Here is a 16,961-nt window from a genome sequence, read left to right as displayed (position 1 = left end):
TTTGAAACAAAAGCTAAAACAAAAAAAAATCTTGAGGACTAGCTCGTTTGCCAAATTTTAAACTTGAGAAAAAGTGAGGAACCAAAGTTAATTTCATATCTGGAAAAAATCTGAGGGGCTATCTGCTATTCACGCCCGCAACATGCCAAGCATCTGTGCACCATGTCCACATACACCCATGCACCAGCGGGATCCAAAGCACATCCAGCTGGTCTAGTTAATTAACAAAGACCGTGGGCCCCAATAAAAGAATTAAGAAAGACCTAAACACCCAGTGGCCTCTGTTGCATTAATTAATATTCCTTGATCATCAAGTCAGTCGCTAATCAGGATTAGGCGCTCGTACGGACACACACGGAGCACGGTAAAGCTACCGTTTGCCGTGAGTGGAGAGTGGAGACGGCGTACGTGCTCCACGCCCCGGCTCATGGCTCCTAGGGTTTCCTCGCCCCCTCCGCCTATATAGCAGCCCTCTTCCCCCCTCACCTGCTCACCCACTCCGCTCCCCTCTCCTCTGCTTTCCCTCGTTCCTATCCACTGCCAAGGGAAACCACCAACCCCAGAGCCCCTCTGCCACAACCCTTCACCAATGTCTTACCGCGGCGGCGGCCGGCGAGGCCGCCGCGGCGACACCCACGGGAGAGGAGGAGGAGGCTCCAACGTGTGGCCGCCCCCTTCCACCCCGCGCCCGGTGGCGGCGCAGAACCAGGTCACGGTGGTCTACCGCGGACCCCTGCTGGTTTTGCGGCACCAGGGCGCGACCGGGGTGCTGCCGGTGGCGGCTGCGCCGTCTTCCACTCCGGCGCCTCCACACCAGCCGGCCCTGAAGAGCGCCTCCACGCCGGCGTCCGAGCCGGCCTCGGCTGCCTCCTCCGCGCTGTCGCCCGCGGTCCTGGCGAAGGAGGTGGTGCGGAAGAACGCCTTCGTTTCCAAGACCGCGCTGGCGCCGTCCGCGGCTGCTGCTGCTGCTGCTGCTGCGGCGGCGGCCATGGCGGCAGCGCAGGGGACGGCTGCTGCCGGCGCGGACGACGCGTCGGATCTCGACCTGTCGCCGGTCTCCAAGAAGGGGCTCGCGCACCCCGCTAGGCCGGGCCGCCTCGCCACCGTGGGGAAGAAGGTGATGATCCGCGCGAACCACTTCCTCGTCAACGTCGCCGACAACAACTTGTTCCACTATGATGTGAGCTACCCCTCCTCCTCCCCATCTCCCCGCCTCATGTACTAGTATCTTCTCGTACCCATGCATGCTTGGTAATATCTGGTAGTCCTGTGTGCGTATGGTGAGCCTGGGATATGGATGCCTACTTATGATGACGTGATAACATGCAGCGTGTGATATGATGGTCTGCCCGCTGGTTTTCGTTCTTTGTTTTTTTGTTCTTGATCCGTCAGATCCAGTGTTTCTGCTACTGCTTGTTCTTGTGGTTTCTCGTTTCTGTGGAACGTTGGCCTACTAGCGCATGAACATCTTGTGCTTCCAGTGCTGTGCTATGCCACGTTCATGTGGGGCTTCTGTTCGTGTCTCTCTGCGCCAAAGCCTGTGTTCTCTCTTTGCTTCGGTTTCTTGTCCGTGGTGCTGTTGCCTCGGTGATGGGACTGCTATTCATCTAGCCATCTCTCTACAGTCCATGAGAGGTTGTTCCGCAATCACCACCCACGCTTTTGAAAAGAATTGGCAGGTTTTCTCTGCAGCGATTTTCAGCTCTTGTTTTTTTTTGACTATTGTTTCTTGCATCGAGGAAGTAGACTGCAGATTAGTGCCCTGTACGTTCGTAAAAGGCTCTTGCCAGAACATGAAATCGGAAAAACCATTGGGCAGATGCGTTGGAAATCGTATCGATCTGCATCTGCTACTTGCTAAGTTGCATCTTGCATCCGTTTGGTGCGTCTTCTTTCGTTTGCTGTCGTTTGAGCACAAGCTTTCTCAGCAGTATATATAGGGATTTTCTTTTCGTATCTTTTTGTTTTGCTGTTGGAGCTACGTCTTCTTTTCATTTGAAACTAGTTAGTTTTTGGCTCTCTCTCTCTCTCTCTCTCTCTCTCTCGGCTTGCAGTGGGCCTCGTGTCGTGCAACACACAGACTCCAAAACGTTTCCACACTGTTGCGCAGAAAGGCCCCAGCCGTGTGTCTTGATCTCTTTTGCTTTTTGTTCTTTCCTTTTTGATTTGTCAGATGGAGTTTTTGTGCTTCTTGGTTTTTACCTTTTTGACTTGAGCTTTGTATACATGGAACTTGCTTTCAGTTCCATATATGTGGTTCTTGCTTGTGTGAGAGATGGACATCCATTTCCGTGAACCAAGATCTGGAGAAGCAATAATGCAGACGCATCGTCATGGATGCAGCAGATGCATCCCCATGAACCAAATCCCTGGATGTGTCCTATTGTTTTGCATTGCCTGGCATTGGAGTAGAAGCTTTTGATGAAACAGCTGCTGCGTTCTTGCAGCATTGTAGTACATATTTGGCATCTTGTTACCTTTCTCCGCTTTTTGGTTGTTGTTGCTCTTCTTTGCGATCTCTTGGTTTTGAACCATACCAGCTGAACTTTTGTTTTTAGAAGACGGTCAGATCCATTGTGGGGTTTATACAGTGAGCCTCCCCATGCTGTTCTGAAGTATATATATAGTTTGGTCAGGAGACCTGTCTGTACGAGAGGGGAGATTCTTTGTGTTGTTTCCTTTTTGGAACTCTTCTGGAGCTTTCTCATCTTCGATTGACCATACAAAATTTACCTTGTCCTTGTACGTAAGGGACGGCAGTAACTTTTCTTTGGTACATATATATTATTGCTGTGCTATTTGAACGTAGTAAATTCTCGGCCGAATGGTTTCCTGAGTGAACTTCTTTTTATAAATGCTTGATTTTCTTCGAATTTTTAGTAGTCAATTTAGTGTATTAGATAAAATTTTATCATCATTGCAGTAAATGTTTGAAGGAACTGTTTCCAGTTAAAGCTTCTTTAAATTAGTGACCTGTTTGCTATATCTCTGTTTGAGTTATTTCAGTACAAGTACCTTTCTTCCAGTTGCTTATTGCTTTTAGGCCTTGTTTAGTTAGAGGATAATTTTTTTTTGGGTGTCACATCAAATGTTTCGTAGAATGTGGGAAGAGTGTTTGCATACTAATAAAAAAACTAATTACATAACTTGGCTGTAAACTGCGAGATGAATTTATTAAGTCTAATTAATCTATCATTAGCTCATGTAGGTTACTGTAGTACTTAAGCTAATCATGGACGAACTAGGCTTAAAAGATTTGTCTCAGGATTTTCAACTAAACTGTATAATTAGTTTATTTTTTATTTATATTTAATATTCCATGTATGCGTCCAAACATTCGATGTGGTGAGTGAAAACTTTTTGGATTGGAAACTAAACAAGGCCTTATTGTCTCTTCTGTCCTGTTAAACAAGTGTAGGCCTTGTTTAGATGTGAAAAAATTTTGGATTTCGCTACTGTAGCACTTTCGTTTGTTAGTGATAAATATTGTCCAATCATAGGCTAACTAAGGTCAAAAGATTCGTCTCATGATTTACAGTCAAACTGTGTGATTAGTTTTTATTTTCGTCTATATTTAATGCTTTATGCATGTGCCGCAAGATTCGATGTGACAGATAATCTTGAAAACTTTTTGAATTTCGCGTGAATGTAAAGAGTAAAACCAAACAAGCCCGGCCCACGGTCCACGGCCCCACGGCCCCACTTCGTCCCCCAACCCCACAACACCCGCGCGTCTCTCTCTGCCCACCGCCGCAGCAGAGCTCGGATCAACGCATCGGCCGGCGGCCCTGCGATTGTCGCTGTGTCGTCGGGAAGCCACGCCTCTCCCTGCCGCAGCTTATAGCAATATAGAAGAACCCTAGTCAATTCGCTCGTTTCCGCTGCCAGATTGGGTCCACGCCGCTGGATCTCCATGGCAGCACAACAAATTGGCTTCCCAGGTTCTGCCGCACAAAGCAACCAAAACCATGGCCACCACCCAAAATGCAAATGCTCTTCAAAACCACAGTAGTTTAATTGGCTCGTCAATCCACCTGTAACTTGACAATTTCCTTCATACTTTAATGTAAGTTGCTTCTCATTTTCTTAACCCTAGGATAAGTGACATGTCATACTGTCTTGTTTACTGAATCTAGGATGAGAATTTCATTATTCTTCCACTAAGGATACTAACTTTTTAGTGTTTATTTGTGTGCTGTGATGTGTGAAACCATGGTCTAGTTGATCTCAATAAAAAAATTATGATTCATTTTGCCTGGCATTTATGTGTCTTTTAGGTGGCTATTAATCCTGAGTCAAAGTCAAGACAAACCAACAGGGAAGTTCTGAATGAACTTATCAAGTTGCATGGGAAGACAGCTCTGGGTGGTGCCTATGATGGAAGGAAGAGTCTTTATACTGCTGGTTCACTTCCTTTTGAATCAGAGGAGTTTGTGGTTACGCTGGTTGATCCAGAAAAGAAGGACAAAGAAAGGTCTTCCCAGATCCTATTTTGGTCCACTTTTCAGTACTACATGAAAGTTGTTTCTCACCTGCATATATTAATGTTTTTCAATTTATAGGGCGGAGAGGGAGTACAGAATCACAATTCGTATCGCTGGGAGAACAGATTTCTACCACCTTCAGCAGTTTCTGCGCGGAAGGCAGAGAGATATGCCTCAAGAAACCATACAAGTACTTGATGTTGTCCTCAGGGAGTCGCCATCTTGGAAGTATAATGGCTAAACACAATTTCCTGCTTTGAATTTTGCTTTAGTAATCTTTTATCCTGGTTACTGACAAATTTTTGGTTAAATGTCACTGCAGTTATGTCACAGTGTCCAGATCCTTTTTCTCTACTACTTTTGGCCACCGAGGCGACATTGGCGACAGGCTTGAGTGTTGGAGGGGTTACTACCAAAGCCTGCGCCCGACACAAATGGGGCTTTCACTGAATATAGGTAATACTCTGTCTATCTTGTTGTTGGCGCATGCCTTTTATTTGATAATATGTTTTGGTAATTAACATTGGTTTTAATGTTGCCTTTTGCAGACATATCAGCAACATCCTTTTTTAAGCCTGTGTCAGTTATCAAATTTGTGGAGGAGTACCTGAACATGCGTGATACATCTCGGCCTTTGTCGGACAGAGATCGTGTGAAGGTAATGTTTTCACACACTGACAATCTAGAAAGCTTCTTGTACAGTACATCCTCCTATTGGCTCGTTTTTGTTGAGTAATCTTACATGACATTAATTGTGTTCAGATAAAGAAAGCATTACGTGGAGTTCGCATTGAAACAACCCACCAACAGGATCAAATCAGAAGATACAAGATAACAGGGGTTACTTCCATCCCTATGAGCCAGCTGATGTAAGTATCTATATGCAAATGCTGCCTTTCTTTTCTCTTCTCTCTACAGCATTTACGTTCTGGAATATTAATGCTAATATTAATCTTTGCATGGTATGCCTTGAGTTTGAGTATTTTGTGCATGTTTGTATGTGGGTAGGCAAGTTATAAGACAGGGTCTAGGAGTAACAAATATGTTGAGAGAATATTAATTCTGAATTACTGGCACATCACTTACTACTGCTAAATAGTAAATAGTTGTAGATTACAATTATTACAATTTGAACAATCTGATATGTCAACACTGTGTCATCAACTTACCGCTCCTTTTTGTCATTTTAGATTTCCTGTTGATGATAAAGGAACAAGAAAGACTGTTGTGCAGTACTTCTGGGACAAATACAACTACAGCTTGAAGCATGGTTCTTGGCCTTGTCTTCAGGCTGGCAGTGATTCACGACCTGTATATTTGCCTATGGAGGTACTGTATCCATGATCATTCAGCAGTACATGAATTATTCATCTTATGTTCATTATTTTAATAAAAAAATGGTTGTAGGTTTGCAAAATTCTGGAAGGGCAGAGATACTCTAAGAAGCTTAATGACAGACAAGTGACCAACATACTTAGAGCAACATGTAAACGTCCCCAGGAGAGGGAGCAGAGCATACATGATGTACTCTTTCTGGACCCTTATTCCTCTGCTGTTTAATAGAATAATTATTATCTCTGCAGGATATCGTTTCTAATGACAAATTTTCTTATGTGCTGCATAGATGGTTCTGCATAACAAGTATGCAGATGATAGGTTTGCTCAGGAGTTTGGCATCAAAGTTAGCAGTGATCTAGTGACTGTTCCAGCCCGTGTGCTGCCTCCACCCCTGGTAACTTGGATAATTTTGTTTTCCTTGCTCAAAGATTAGTGTCCAGGAATCACCTTTGTTTTATTCTTTGAGGAATAATCAGTTCCTTTGCTGTATTTCAGTTGAAATATCATGAGTCTGGTAGGGAGAAAACCTGTGCGCTAAGTGTTGGACAATGGAACATGATCAATAAGGTGATACCTAGAAATTTGTCTCTGAAGTTAGTTGAGCATTGGCATACTTGTCAATAAGTTCATTGTGAACTTGTCCAGCATCTTTGTGCACTGTTTGTCAATCGTTTTTTTGCTGGGAAATGTTTGTCAAGCTTTTAGGAGTGTCTTTTTGTTTAATGCTGAAACTATCATTACCAAATTTTCTAGCCATTCTTTCTAGATGTAACAAAGCTTTTGACCACTGTTCTGGTACCCTTTTCCAGAAAATGATCAACGGGGGAACTATTGATAACTGGACTTGTTTGAACTTTTCACGCATGCGACCTGATGAGGTACAGAGGTTCTGTATGGATCTGATTCATATGTGCAATGCAACTGGAATGGTAAGTTCTTTACTATCTGTATGTGTTCTCAAGTCATTCCAGACAGTTCAGTATATATTGAAGTTAACTTCTAATCATCCCTGTAGGTTGTCAATCCACGTCCATTTGTTGATGTCAAATCTGCAGCTCCCAACTATATAGAGAATGCTTTGAGAGATGTACACAGGAGAGCCACACAAATGCTTGCCCAACAAGGAGTGGGAAATCAGCTGCAGCTTCTGATCGTAATTCTGCCTGATGTTAGTGGTTCTTATGATATGCATACCTATCTCTCGGTCTGGGTCATACACAACTTTACAATTTATTATGAGTTTTGTTATATAAATGACTCTCGTACTTTTGCAGGTAAAATCAAAAGAGTCTGTGAGACTGACATTGGAGTTGTATCTCAGTGTTGCTTGCCAAAGCATGCTAGCAGGCCAAACAAGCAATATTTGGAAAATGTTGCACTCAAAATCAATGTCAAGGTCCGAAAACCTATATTTTTTGCAATAAGTTTTTTTTGTTGTTGTCTTTTTTTGCAGGAATGTATTAATTCCTTTCATTTAAGCAGGTTGGTGGGCGCAACACGGTTCTTGAGCGAGCCTTTGTACGCAATGGCATACCCTTTGTGTCAGAAGTCCCAACAATCATCTTTGGTGCAGATGTCACATCCCCCCCCAGCAGGAGAGGACTCTGCCTCATCCATTGCTGCTGTTAGTTTCTTTTTATAACTGTCAAGTTATCAATCATATTTCAGTTGTATGATTTGCTTACAATGTGTTTTTGGAACATTGATTTGCTTACAATGTGATATTCCTCTTCATAATTTAGTGCAATCTGAGCTATGTAAAAATAAGTTATCATGTTGCTGATTTTAACTTTCGTTGAAATTGTGTAGGTGGTGGCATCAATGGACTGGTCAGAAATCACCAAGTATAGAGGCCTTGTTTCTGCTCAACCACATCGGCAAGAGATAATAGAAGATTTGTTTACTGTCACTAAGGATCCGCACAAGAGGCACAATGTTAATAATGGCATGATCCCGTAAGTTTTTGATTGATCTGAGTTGAACTATTGTTAGTTATCAAATGGTTTTATCTTTGCAACATGTAACTTCAACATCACTCACGTGTGCTCTATCTGTCTTTCTAACTCTTACATTTACCTAACATCTATCGTTTTTGATTGATGAAATGCAGCTATGCTTTCTCTTGTGCACACAAGAAAGGATCACATTATTTGATTAAGAGAAAATTTGGCTATGCTTTGTCACGAAGTAAGTTCTTATTATATCTCTTCTGTTTCCTATTCCATGTATATCAAGTTCTTTGAAATGATCTAAATGTAAACAGGAGTAGTCGTTAACGCTATTTAACTTGTTTCAAATTGTTTACATATCGCTATGCAAATACATAGTATCCTTACATGTCTATGGAATGTGCAATTTGAATTTTCATTGATGAACACATTTCTAGAGGTCTTTGCAATGTGTGATCTCAATTTTCGTTGAAATAAATACCTAACTTTTTTTCATTAGCTATAACCAAATTATCTGTCTCGTGGATTCATGATGAGTATTACATTGTTATTGTCAATGTTGTTGTTTGCCAATGAACTATGGTATGAACAAATGTTTTCTTGCCATTGTCATCTTTGTTATAGATAGTTTCTAAACAATTAGTTAATCTGTCTTCACCAGTGGGTTTTCTTTGGTTTCTAGTTACTGGTTTACAACCTGTTAAAATTATGGACCAAGGCCACTGTTAACATTCCAAAAAATGGTTCAGTTGATTATTCAATTTACTTGCAATGAATGCTGAGCATTTTTCGTCAGCTATAAACCAAATATTTGTCAGATGGATTCATGATTACCGTTACTTTGTTATTGTTAGTCTTGTTGTTTGCCCACAAACTATTATATGAACAATTATTTTCTTGCAATGCATTTTTTTTCTTGTCATCTTTGTTATAGATAGTTGCTAAACAATTATTGGGATTTTTGTTGTATAAAGGACTCCTTCTTTTGCAGGTAAAATCAAAAGAGTCTGTGAGACTGACATTGGAATTGTATCTCAATGTTGCTTGATGAAGCATGATTGCAGGCCAAACAAGATTTTTTTGGAAAATATTTCACTCAAAAACAATGCCAAGGTCTCGACCTCAATACTTTTTTTGTTCTCATTATGTTTTTTGGTTTTGGTTCTTTAGCCCTGAACACCCCCCCCCCCCCCTCCCCAATTAAGAGGAATCTTAATCTTGCATTACTTCTGTTATTGTCTTGTAGTTCTCAGTTTATCCATTATTATTCAGTTTTATGTTTTACTTACAATGTTATATTCCTGCTTAGTTTAGTGCAATCTGAGTTATGAAAAAAAAAACCTATCATGTTGCTAAATTGAACTTTACATTGGATTTGTGTAGGTGGTGGCATCAATGGACTGGCCAGAAATCACAAACTGCACTGATTCAGATCAGGATTGGCACAGTTCTCATGATGAAACATCCCAAGAATGTATAAGGGTCAATGTTATTCTCCTTACAACAAAGGTTGAAGTTATTGTTAAGAAGTATTCTACTGTGGAGTATGTTGCTAACCATGCAATGAGAGGCATTGGTGCTAAGTTCACCGATGTTTACTTTTTGTGTGACAATAGAAGTATAGATGCAGGCACTCATTTAGGCCAGTCATGCACATTGGAGTGCCGGCACCGATTAAGAGGTGGCCAGATATCCGCCCCTAAGAGATTTAGTGAATTCCTTAAGGAAGAGCAACAAAAAAGCAATTGGCATGAGATTGTTGATATACCATATGATCTACAGAGGCCTCCAGAGTTTCTGGACAAAGTTGTTGGTCTAGGTGATCCATCTCAATGGGCATTTTCTATGTTAGTTGAGGCACTAGAAAGGACTCACAATGCCGGCCACAGTTATAGGGGGGTGTTCAGTATTGATGACCTCTGGTATATACCAGATTTTGATTGTGTTGAGATTAGAAAGAAGAGTGAAAAGTGCCTTGATCAGAAAAATTATATCTTAGACCTTTTTGTTATTGTTTCTATTATTGAGATGCACTTTTTGTTAGTAGAATGGGACTTAAGCTACAAGTATCCTATGTATCTAGACCGTCTAGTTAAGTGGATACATGACCTAAAAGAGACTGGTACCGAGTATCTCTCAAAGGTCCAGAGAGCAGTTGTTTTTCTAAACCCTGCTGGATGGTCAGCTGCTAAAAGGATCCAGCTATTTGATTCGCTCATGATACATTACCATAAGTTAGAGCTGTTCAATGATCGTCAGAATTTTAGGGCTGCTCTTGGCCAGGGTTCCTCTGACTCACAATATTCCTGGAAATATAATCTTTCAGAAGAAATGATGAACTGTATGGGAACTCAAAAGATTTATCGGGATGATTATTTTGGACTGTTGGACTTTACAAGATGCTTCTTTACACATATGGAGCGCATAATCGTAAGTGTTTTCGTGATATTTTGATTGATAGATAAGTAAGAGCCTATTAGGTATTAGAGATGAATAAGCTAACGTTTTTTTTTTGCTCTAGGGGTCTGAGAAACAAGCAGATGCCGCAATATACCTTCTTGCAAAGGACCAAATTATCCGGTTATTAAATTTACTGCTCATCAAATATCAGCCCACGACTGGGGCCTTGCCAGCTGTGGGAACATCGTCTGCTAGTATTGCCATACACCATTCAGCTGGAGGCTCTGTAACCACCAGACAGTGCAGTGAACTCTCTCGGATTCCCAGAGTCAACACTCTTGAAGTATTTCATTACTTTGGGTTTCGTTCAAACCCTTCGAGCTGATCTCCGGTAATCCTACCATTCTTTTTGGTTCAAAACTTATTTCTGTAATAATGCTTTTGAGGACTCTACCCTATTTCAATGCCTGTTGGATTGCTAACTAGTATTATAAATATCAACACCAGGGCATTGCTTATTAAAGCAATTCTTTGATAGCAAAAAATGTATTTAGTTTGATACATATATCAGCAGATTGGGTGGAAGCGAATTAAACTAGCATGCTGAATTGCTGATGCATATGGCCCTGCTAATTTTGACTGTCAAATTAAAACTTCATTACTGCATAGCGTCGTCAGGTCGGGGCTAGCTTTACCAGGCAGCATATCTGTTTGTGCATTACCAAATTCTCAAATTTTTTCAGTTCCTATCAGCCATGGCAACATACATAAAATGTCCCTTGTCGCTTTGCTTGCTCTTTCAGTATGGTTTATTGGTATACCTGATACATGTAGAGTACTTGAAGCTCAACTGGTGCAAGCTAGGGGTCTAGGACAGAGCTAAGCTAGTTTTGTGAAAAAAGCATCATGTTGTTTTATTTAGTGTTGTTTGGGATAAGCTTTTTCAAAAGCACAAGATGCACAATTTGAAATGCTGGGTCGGAGTCGGTTTCCCACAATATGTCGATTTCATCTTCTTATGATACTGTGTATCCGTGTGTACCTATGATTGCTCATTTCGTCCAAGATTTGTAATCCTTATATTTGTTCAATTCATGTTATGCAATGGTTCTTTGCATGTGCCTTGGGAGGATTGCTCCTGTGGACAGACTCCTAAGGATTTTGCAGAGTTGAACCAGGAATGGTTTGTTGCTTGAGTTATTAAATCATACTCCCGCCATTCCAATTTGTAATGGAGGGAATACTAGTTTGGGAATATGTCTAGTTACAATGTATTTTCTTGCATGGTTATGTCATGGTTCTGATTCAGACTGATTGTTGAAATGTTGTCCATGTCTCCATGATAATAATTAGAACTAGACCGTTTGAGTGTTCGAGTATCTAGTGGGTTTTGGGTGGAAATGGGTTGGTGTGGCACCTGTCTGCCAAAAATGTGCATTATTACCTACTAGCACTAGGAGCCAGTTGAATTTCAGCATCATGACAAATTGGGGACATGGAAGATTCTTTCTGCAAGAAATATATAGGGATTTTGCTTTTGCTCGCACATCCAAATACAACCATGAAAAAATGTGAGTTATTGGTTTTTTACAGTGATTTAGATAGTGCTTATCACTGCGGTCAAAAACAAAATGTCTCTGTTACAGTGATTTAGATAGTGCTTATTGGTTTTTTACTTGTTTTAATTAATATGTTTCCCTTCTAGAGATGTTAACCTTTTGATCAATTTTTATTATGTAAGTGGTCAAGTTGGTTGCTATTGCTTATTGGTTTCAACTCCTAGCCTACCCCAACTTTCTTGGGAACAAAAGGCTGTGTTGTTAATTGTGTAACTAACATCTTGAGCTATGTTGACTTCTCTACCTGTTGCTTGTTCATTGAATGTATTAATCATAGCAGTTTGTTGTTTGTCCTTTGTTCCTTTGTTCTTTGTAAAGTTGTTTGACAACTAATACAAGAACTCAGTTGGGATTTGATAGGCCAAAATGGGAAAGATGGTTGACGAAGAGATGAGACATAATGATTTGTATTCTATTGCACAAGATGATGTGGGTCCTTTTATTTTCCTGTTTGTTATCTGTGTTAAGAAATTAGAAAAGAATATAGTATGTATTATTTGTGAGTTTGAGAGATTTGTTGTACTGTGAGGTTGTTGGTTTTACTGCTTCTAGATAAACCTGTTCAATAGAGAGGGTATGCTATTTTGTTTAGCAAAACTGCTTACATCTGTGCTGCACTGCTGGTTTCGATGATGTTTGAAGTTTTCCCAAATGTGCTATTATTTTTAACAAACATGTATGCAACTATAAGTGAACTTCATAGTCTTGGTGCACTATAGATGTTTGTGAGTTTGTCCATTGTTATGTTTGTCGATCTCTAAGGTTTGGTGCTAGTACTACTGCACATCCGTTATTTGTAGAATCTTTTTTTAGGAAGTTATTTATAGAATCATGGGAATATCTTTGTACTTAAGCACATATTTGCATAAATGGTTCACTAATTATTTTATGTGTCGAGGTATTGGCCCTTGCAATATGATCTTGCTGATCTTCTGTTACAAAACTGCCTACTCATGGTCTGCAAGTGTGAAATACATTTTGAGTTGTCCCATGTAACAGAATGCTGTATTCATTTGATGTTTATATATAGACACTAGACCATCCAATTCTGGTGAACGAATGTTTGATGCATGTTTGTAGAGTCGTATACTTTATAAATATAAATATTTGAAACTGAATTTTGTAATATTCAGTAGCCTCATGTTCTGTAACTTTCTGCAGATGGGTGTATCTCAGAGGTCGGGGCTAAGGCCCCACCAGTTTTCCTCAAAAAAGAATCTTGAAGACACCTTAGAGAACTCCTGACGATGAAGGTGTTTCGGACAGACGGACACGAACTTGTAGCCTGCAACCTCTACACGAGTCTCCCAACGGAAACAGTAGATGTAGCACTCTATCGCATCTTGTGGTTGTCGGTGTTCCAACTTCTGAACTCCCAGATGGAATCGGTGTTGGAGCCTTGCTCTTTCGCTTCTGCCACCAAGGCGGCCTTTGCTTTCCATTCTCTTCCTCTTGTCTTCCCTTTTGCCTTTCACTGTGTTCTGCGTCAAAAGAATAGCAGTCTTCGAGTTCATGCACATTTGCTATGTGCGAAGCATGTCGAGATTTTAACAGCGGCTGCTGCAGCCTGCAGCTCCGAAAGACCGGACACTTGGTAACTAATCGAACCGCCAGATCGCACTTGTGGTAACTAATCTGAATGGAAATGCTCTCGTTCTACTAAAGTTTTTTGAAATGTTTTCTTTTTTCGTTTTTCCAAAGTAACATTGTTATTAAATTTTAATGAAGTCCAGTAGGGGGCAACTTTTTCTCAAAATTATGGCTAGACAGCTAGGTTGTCAATTGAATGAAGGGCTTCAAGGGCCAACCTCTAAGCTGGAGGAGAGATCATGGATCAGGCTGCATGCGCATCAGATTCATCCCACCCATGAAATCACTCCATAATGAAACTGCCAAGAGCTTATAATCCAGATATCCAAATTGGTCAGCCAAAAACAGTGAGAGTGCATCTTGTAAGATGGTGTCAAAATGGACATAAATAATGGTTCCTGCATTCACAATGTCCCCGTAGAAAATAGCTGGGCTGAACCACTCAACATGTAATGTGTACTACAAAATGGGGCATTTCCAACAAACTTACATGGCATTGGTACAAGTACGGAGGATATCTGACTTGTTAAATAACAAGCCCTTTATCAATTCATCAAAAACAACAATCAATGTCTCAACCTGCGCGTTGCAGCAGATCGACAAGCTGAGGAGGGCTTTCGTCTGGGCGGGGGATGTTAATGTGGCTGGGGGCCGCTGCCGGGTCGCCTAGACGATCGTGTGCTGCCCAAAGGAGCTCGGAGTGCTGGGCATCTCTGATTTACGGAGAACCGGAATAGCTCTTAGAGCGCGATGGCTTTGGCGTGACAGGCGCAGGGGGATGCTAGTTCCGCCTGCCGAGCCGTCGGTGCTCGCTCTTTTTCATGCGGCGACTCTGGTCAAGGTAGGCAACGGAGAATCTGTGCTCTTCTGGACGGACAGATGGATACGGGGGAACTCTATCCAATTCCTGGCACCGTTGGTCTTTGCGGCGGTGAGGCCAAGGAGGAGAAGAGCAACGGTGGCCGAGGCGTTGCCAACTAATGCATGGCTCAGCCACTTGTCTGAGGCCGCCTCGTTCGGATGATGGTGGAGGTAGCGGCTCTTTGCGATCTGCTTGATCAGGTGGTTCTCTCGGCGGAGCCGGACACGTTCTCCTGGTCACTCGACGAGAGTGGTGAGTATTCAGCTGCCTCGGCTTATGGGGCCATGTTCTTTGGCTCCGTGGCGTTGCCTGGGGCGAAGCTGGTTTGGAAGACCGCGGCGCCGCCGAGAGTACACTACTTCTTCTGGCTCACGCTGCATGGAAGATGCTGGACTGGGCATCGGAGGTTCAGGCATGGGCTGCAGGACTCCGATGTCTGCATCGTTTGTGATCAGCACTCGGAGACTATGGACCACATTCTGGCGGACTGTGCTTTCAGTCGAGAGGTCTGGCATCGGTGCATAGACAGGCTGCACCTCGCGTACCCGCTTCAGCTGCCGCTTGGCCGCGCCCTGGATTGGTGGACGACTTCCAGGAAGCTCGTGCCGAGGGCTCTGCGCAAGGGTTTCGACTCCTTCGTTCTTCTCGTCGGTTGGTCTCTTTGGAAGGAGCGGAACGCGCGCACGTTTCGGGGGGAGTCATCCGCGGCTCTAGTTCTGTTCCTGAAGATTTGGGACGAAGCCTCCTTCTGGTCGGCGTCCGGTTATAGAGGTTTAGGCGCCCTGCTTGCAACTGCTGGCTGAGGCTTTTGTGATTCCTGTGTTCGCTTCGGTTTGTTCTCGGCTTTGCCTGCCGAGTTTTTTTCTTTGGGGAACTTGTGTTGTTTCAAACTTTTTCTGCTTAATGAAATACACGCTGAGCGTGATCTAAAAAAAATGTCTCAACCTGCATCTGAGTACGTTGAACCTATACAAAAAATTAAATGTGTAGTTAGACACATTCACCTTGGTGCTCTCATAAATGCATTTATATATACTAACAAAATTAAAATGGTCGATCCACCACCTGATATGCCTCCCAAGGGCAAACTTTTTATAAAATTGATACAACTTCTACTTGGTCCATGACACCTATTGTCTCCATGGGTTGTCCAAAATTGTGTTCTCTAACCATCGGCGCCTGCAGGCTATGATTGTTCCTAGAAACGGCTGCTGTGGATATGCATATTGATTACCATCCTTGTCGTTGGACTCCAGGTTGAGTGTGATGATTCCAGCAAAACCATCAGCCACTGCTACTTCATTCACAGTGAACATCATCCCCTAATTTGGTAGAATATGTCCTAACAAAAAAATAATGTGCACGGGGTCAACATATTTCGTGAACCCTCTCTGTCAACTAACAAGCTAAGTACTGCAACGGAGCATACATATAGTTTTAGAATACACCACCTAGGCACCTATGTTGAAAACTTAAAAAAAGAATGTAACCATTAAATGATTTTGAATGAAAAAAGTAGTCAACTATAAAGTTGCAAATCCCTTTGAGTACTACAACTATTTTCATATTGTGTCTCCATTCGATGTCATTAGAAAATCTTAAAATATCAAATTCCAATCCTAATGAGGGAATTTTTATGTTGTGTGAATTTTTCTTGCAGGCTAGCCTCCACATCAGTTAGCTTGCAGTTAGGATGTAGGGATTTACACTTGCAATATCCTGATGATGCATACCGACAAGATCTTGAACTATGCATCCCAAGATGACACTATATGAGCTGTTCGAGAAGATTAGTAGTTAATGTGAATGAAATCAAGGCTCTGTATGACCTAGTCAAGAAAATTAGCCGTGTTGTGGTTGATGATGTGCTGATGAATAAGGTCTGTAAGTTCTACTAATTTCTTTGAGTGTGAAGTGGCAGTGAATGGCATTTTGTTTACATGAAGCCATGATGTCCGATCTCTTCTTTGGGCTTTGCGTATTATCTGCTGGAAGAATTTTAATTAGCCCTGTTTAAGACCAACTTGAAAGGATAGCATGTTTAGGGTTTAGGGTTTAAATATGGTAATAAAGACACATTGATGTTATTAATCCAAAAAAATCCTAAGCCACCACTACGACCATTACTACTAATTGCAAAAGCATTACATAGCCTAGTTATCGCGGTTTTACTACAGTGAATGGTGGTTTTGCTACAGTAACTATGATTTTTTCTTTTTCTTTTTAAATTATTTTGGCTGAATTTTGAAAAACTATAGTAAATCACAGAAAAATCATTAAATAGAAAATCTAATTTTTTGGACTCCAAATAAATAGATCTCCTACTACAACAAAAAAAGAACAAAAGTAAGACTATTTCTTCGTACGACATATTGTTTAGTTTCGTCGGTCCACCAACGAAAAGGAGGTGGAATTGAAGGCAGTCGTTTTGCTACTATTAAAAACCATGTTATGGATTTCAATCTGTTATTGTCAACCAATTGGAGAACCTTGATGAATTATCTTTTATTCGTTGTTTGGTTCTTCACCAAACCAAAGGGGGTTGGAGAGGACTGAAGGGGATTGAGGGAGATTTTGACTTGTAGGGGATTAAATCCCCCTCAATCCCCTCTAACCCCCTTGGTTTCGGGATGAAACGAACAAGGCTTTATGGGGGCAGAAAGCTAGATGCGCACGGTTCATGATTGCCCTGTTCTGCTAGGTTGGGCTTACAACTTTG

At 41.7% G+C, this 16,961-nt stretch overlaps 1 protein-coding gene across 1 annotated transcript; it reads left to right on the top strand.

The window, feature by feature from the left end:
* On the top strand, positions 590-13,704 carry LOC8081234 (protein argonaute MEL1). The gene is made up of 20 exons (XM_002466229.2): positions 590-1,180; positions 4,278-4,474; positions 4,563-4,712; positions 4,807-4,940; positions 5,033-5,142; positions 5,247-5,353; positions 5,675-5,813; positions 5,892-6,008; positions 6,109-6,216; positions 6,318-6,389; positions 6,632-6,751; positions 6,838-6,990; positions 7,097-7,218; positions 7,305-7,446; positions 7,632-7,777; positions 7,933-8,009; positions 8,763-8,884; positions 9,155-10,201; positions 10,293-10,562; positions 12,952-13,704. The coding sequence occupies exons 1-19, from the start codon at positions 590-592 to the stop codon at positions 10,554-10,556; spliced, it is 3,918 nt and encodes a 1,305-aa protein (XP_002466274.2). The 3' UTR covers positions 10,557-10,562; positions 12,952-13,704.

This window comes from Sorghum bicolor, chromosome 1, assembly GCF_000003195.3.
Source record: "Sorghum bicolor cultivar BTx623 chromosome 1, Sorghum_bicolor_NCBIv3, whole genome shotgun sequence".
In the NCBI taxonomy this organism is placed as follows: domain Eukaryota; kingdom Viridiplantae; phylum Streptophyta; class Magnoliopsida; order Poales; family Poaceae; genus Sorghum; species Sorghum bicolor.
Note: the sequence above shows the minus strand (reverse complement) of the source record. Positions and strands in the feature narration are given on the sequence as shown.

Excerpts from the sequence above, each read along its gene's own strand:
- LOC8081234 (XM_002466229.2), top strand. The coding sequence starts at position 590 with ATGTCTTACCGCGGCGGCGGCCGGCGAGGCCGCCGCGGCGACACCCAC. Across the intron at positions 1,181-4,277 it reads ACAACTTGTTCCACTATGAT|GTGGCTATTAATCCTGAGTC; the intron begins GTGAGCTACCCC and ends TGTGTCTTTTAG. Across the intron at positions 5,814-5,891 it reads CTGTATATTTGCCTATGGAG|GTTTGCAAAATTCTGGAAGG; the intron begins GTACTGTATCCA and ends AAATGGTTGTAG.